The sequence below is a fragment of the Rhincodon typus genome, chromosome 28 (genome assembly GCF_021869965.1).
Source record: "Rhincodon typus isolate 14 chromosome 28, sRhiTyp1.1, whole genome shotgun sequence".
NCBI lineage: Eukaryota > Metazoa > Chordata > Chondrichthyes > Orectolobiformes > Rhincodontidae > Rhincodon > Rhincodon typus.
Window position 1 is genome coordinate 15,032,187 of NC_063359.1, and position 5,218 is coordinate 15,037,404.

Here is a 5,218-nt window from a genome sequence, read left to right on the forward strand (position 1 = left end):
AGTGTCTGTCTTAAAAGATCAAATTATTTTGTGATTTGTTAGCCACAGAGGAATATTGATATTCTAAAATTATTCTTTCTAGTTGCTTTCTTTTAATTTTATAATTTTTATGATGGCTTTGCGCTTTTGATGCTGAGAAATGGAATGCTAATTTTAAATTAAGTATTTGTAGATGAGGTATAAGTAGTTTTTAATGCAGCTTAAAATGGGTCTTAACTATAACTCCAGAAGAGTACCCTCACTGGACAGTGTAATCTTCAATTCCAGTAAGATCATCTTCATGGTCCCCTTGGATAACCTGAATGTTTAAAAAATCTTTTAGAAACTAGAGTCCTGACTTGGTTTTGCCCATCCATGTTGACCAGATATCCTGAATTAATCTAGTCGCATTTGCCAGCATTTGACCCATATCCCTCTAAACCCTTCATATTCATGTACCTATCCAGACGCCTTTTAAATGTTGTAATTGTACCAGCCTCCACTACTTTCTCTGGCAGCTCATTCCATACGCGCACCATCGTCTGAGTGAAAAAAGTTGCCCCTTAGGTCCCTTTAAAACTTTCTCGTCTCACCTTAAACCTATGTCCTCTGGTTTTGGACTCTCCTACCCTGGGAAAAGACAAAAAAAAACTGCAGATGCTGCAATCCAAGGTAGACAAACAGGAGGTTGGAAGAACACAGTCAGCCAGGCAGCTTGAGAAAAAGACCTTCACTATTCACCGTATCCATGCCCCTCTATAAGGTTTATATCCAGCCTCCAACACTCCAAGGAAAATAGTCCCAGCCTATTCAGACTCCTCCCATAGCTCAAACCTTCCAAGCATGACAACATCCTTTTAAATCTTTTTTCAGCCATTTCAAGTTTAAGTCTTTCCTATAGCAGGGAGACCAGAATTGAATGCAGTATTCCAAAAGTGGCTAACCAATATCCTGTACGACTGCAATATGACCTCCCAATTCCTATACTCAATGCACTGACCAATAAAGGCAAGCGTACCAAACACCTTCTTCACCTCCCTATCTACCTGTGACTCCACCTTCAAGAAACTATGAGCCTGCACCCAAAGTCTCTTTGTTTGGCAACACTCCCCAGAACCCTACCATTAAGTGTATAAGTCCTGCCCTGATTTGCTTAGAGTTGAATTTGTTGGTTCCTTTCCAGTTTCCTTTTGATGGTGTTTTAGCAGAATGTGCTTATGAGTTATTGCATATTTTCTTTCTCTACCTAATTGGCTTTGCATCCCAAAAGAATGTACGTTGTCATTGGAGGCTCAAAGTTCCCAAGATTGCAAAACTATAGGCTTACAGATATCACCTTCTGTCTTGTAAGGAAAGCAAACAGTCTTCATTGGAACCTGGTTGTTTGTATCAGCAGTTTGACTCTTTGAAAGATGACCAGGACAATCAATATGCTTCAGAGAGGAGGTAAATTGATTGACAAAAGAAGACTGCAGATCTAGAAATCAGAAACAAAATCAGAAATTGCTGGAAAAGCTCAGCAGGTCTGGGAGCATATGTGGACAGAAAGCAGAGTTAATATTTTGGGTCCAGTGACTCTTCCACAGAACAAAAAAAAAATGCAGGAAGAAGGATCACTAGATCCCAAATGTTAACTTTACTTTCTCTCCACAGATGCTGCCAGAATGGCTGAGTTTTCCCAGCAATTTTCTGTTTTTATTTATGGTATAATGATGGGCTGGCAGATGGAAGGCCTTGTGAGTTGTGACCCTAATGCTACCATGGGATATTCTCAGAGGCAGGAAGCTCAGGGGAACAGCTATCTGCCTCAAGGCAGGGCAAAATTGAGAAAATAAATGAAGGACCATTTCAGATCCCCACTGACAGTCTACAGGTGGGCTGGCCACCAAATGGGCAGTCATGCAGCTCTATGGGGAAGAAAGACTTAATTTTTGCTCATTTCATGGCCCATGGGGAGTATTTCTGATGACAACAGCTCCCTCCATAACTATGATAATCATCTGGAGGATGCCTATCCACCTATTTCTCAAGGCCTGACTACCTGGCCAGGCACTTTGAATAAAAGAACCGACCTGACCATTGAGGGTCCCTGAGTATGCATGTGCTCTCTCTTCTTCTTCCTGTAGTCATTGAAGCAGCCACTTCTTTCAGTGATGCTATCAAACTGCTGATCCTCTGATTGGCTCAGCAGCCCTAGGAGGCAACCTCAATTGGACCTGCGCATTTAAATGAATTGCTCACGCGCTACCATTTCAATGAGAGGGATTGTTGATGAGGACTTGCAGGTAAGACAACACCTATTTCAATTAGCTTGGTGCTGTGCTAAGCTCTACATGTTACACCACTGTATCAGTCCTAAGCTTCAGAATTCTCTTCACTAAACATTTCTCTCCTCCTTCAAGTCTACCCTTCAAGCCTACATTTTTTTGGCCTTCTCTGATTCAGATGCAATTTTTGGCTGACTGTGATCCTGTTATGAGCGTTTCAACATTGCTTCTATAAATGTAAGTGTTATTGATTAGAAAATGGACTGCACCATCCAATTACTGGAATGAACCCTGCCCCAGAAGAATATCTGCAACAGTACTGAAACTTTTATTTGCTACATTTTCAAACGTATTGTGAACATAAACCCAGGTTTTACTAAAACTATCCACTAATTGTCATGAATGTGTTCATTCCTTCAGTAAGTCAATAAACAGAATATACAAACTCGATAAATTCTTTCATTTGAACTTTATTATTTTCAAAACGATTATATGTATTGATGGAGTGAACAACCATTGCTAATCTAGATACTAAAAGTTTAAAAAAAGATAGCTGAGACAGTAACATAATATGTATTTTCACAAAATATGTATAATTAAATGTTTTTAGTATTAAGTAACAGCTAGCTCGAGTTTTCAATTGGAAATGCAAGGCAAACAGCAGCTGCTTGAGGCTGTGCAATTCTGCACAATAGTTTTCAATGTCTTAGCACCATCTATAACCAGCAGGTATTGATTAAACAACATGCTTTTTGTAAGCATCCACATATTATTTACATAGTAGTGGTTCATAATTAATGGTATGTAACAGAAATCAGATCAGAGTTAGCTCTGTGAACAGGATCGTAAAGAATGACTTCTTGGCATTCATAATGAACAAGCAAGTCAAATACGCCTTTACAGTGAAATTATGCATCGCACAAAACCACTGCAATGTAGTACCTTACTTGTTCAACCAGTTTCATAGTTTTTTAAACTAATTGCTGATAGGTGTCATGGCTCTTAATGATTTCATTCAAAAAAAAACTCCCTTCATATTTTAATTTTACAGTTTCAATAGCCATTAAAGTATTGTTTTGTTTAGAAAGATGGTCCTGTTAGGTATCAGTTACCACAACAAGGGAGCTGGCAAAAAACATATTCCCAGGACTTGGTTGATGCTGAGCCAGCAGCTTTGGCGAAATGATGGCAGCTCAAAGCGTCTCTTGCCTGAAAAGTTTTCTGAACTTCCTTACCATCCTGAGAGAAAAAAAAGAGCACAAGCTCTATTCATTAAGTCACCCAGACTCCTCAATCTAAATTAAGAAATTGCCTAATTGTAACAATGCAGGGATGAGATGAGCCCTGCCACTTCTGGCAGCCTTTGAGACAACGTATCTACAATATTTTGCCCAACTGGGCAGTTTTGTTTTATTTCTAAAGAAAAGCCCAGAAGTCCTCATTGGGAAGTTCCAACTTAAGGTCGCTGGTTAAATGTTTCTGACACAAAGAGTAAGTTAATTGCATTTGGAACTGCCAATTATATCACAGAAACCCCCAATCATTACAGCATCAAAATAGATTGACCAATTTATACAGAAAACAATGTAGATTAAGAAATGTGCTACATACCCTCCAGTTTCATATTCTACATTATACTGATGCAATACATATTACAAGTCTACTTTACAATCATACAATATTAAATACTACAAATCTATGTTTATAGTTAGCATGCGAAACAATTTAAAATGCTCCATTTGTGCTTGTTCTATGGCAGATAGCATGAGGGAAATAATTCATTAACAAAAGTGTCAAATCACCTTCAGAGTCACACAAGAAACTGTACAATATCAGTTTCCCTGTTCACCTCCTCCAAGGATTGAACTTGTAAATGGTCAGCAATGAAAACTGCAGCATCAATTCATCAGTAAATACAATAGATGCACCACACCCACACCCACCCTCCACCACCCCCACCGCAACTCCCACCACCCCCGCCACCTCCCCCCACATCCCTCCCCCACACCCCCACCCCCCGCCCGAGCAGCAGTAGCAAAGATTAAAATGAATTGAGGGAAAATAAATGATAAGTTATATCCTAAACAATGTGCACATTAAAAGTGGCACATAGCATTCTAAATTTAATTATAAACTGCACAAAACTTTCACCACTTTATTGAAGTATTCTGAATTGTGGTTTTACAATTCCAAGATGGAGCTTAAGAGAATCAAAGGAGAATTTAAACTCCATTTCTGCCTTTCCTTATATTTTAGCCCAGCTACAAGAAATTGAAAAATATTATCACTGTGTTCATGTCTGTCTTTTCATTTTGCCTTCTTTTTCTGAACATCCACAGCTCATAGTTGCTATAGCTATTTGCATCATTACCCTAAGAGAGATTAGCAAACGTAGCACAGATCAAGGACCAAACCTACAGTCTTGCTTATCTAGGTATAGATTCAATTGTAGCATTGCCTTTTAATTGGTTTCCTATTTGATATACATCCCTTAACCAACATTCTCTTTCAAAATAAAACACAGATGGTTTAATTGGGACAATTTTTCAGCTTGGAGTCAGGAAGGTGACACCAGAACATTTCCAAATCCTAATACCACATCACAACAGTAGCAGTAATGTGAAGCCGTTCTCAAGTGTTGCTAATTCACTCAAAGGTGAGTACAGCACCCAACGAGGGGGACCCCATGTACTTCTGATGTTAATGGTTCTGATCGAGGCTACGGCAGGCAAGAGAGCTGTCCTCATCCCTCCATTCAGCAGAAGACCTCCAGCAGGCCAGATAAAGCATGCATAGCTACAGGTGCTTTACTTTCCTGTCAAGAGTCCAAACACTCTCCTCACAAAACCAAGTCCCTCAGCTCCAGCAAGGGTAATTGCATGAGCAACTGAGTTTCAATTCTGAGATAGTGAGAACTGCCGATGCTGGAGTCTGCGATAACAGGGTGTAGAGCTGGAGGAACACAGCAGGCC

The 5,218-nt window shown here is 39.6% G+C and overlaps 1 protein-coding gene across 1 annotated transcript in view; it reads right to left on the reverse strand.

The window, feature by feature from the left end:
• Positions 1-238: 238 nt before the first annotated feature.
• LOC109927299 (dual specificity testis-specific protein kinase 1-like) overlaps positions 239-5,218 on the reverse strand; it is a 105,614-nt gene continuing 100,634 nt past the window's right edge. The window contains exon 6 of the mRNA XM_048613354.1: positions 239-298. Coding sequence (XP_048469311.1) covers positions 239-298 — 60 coding nt within the window. The remainder of the gene's footprint in view (positions 299-5,218) is intronic.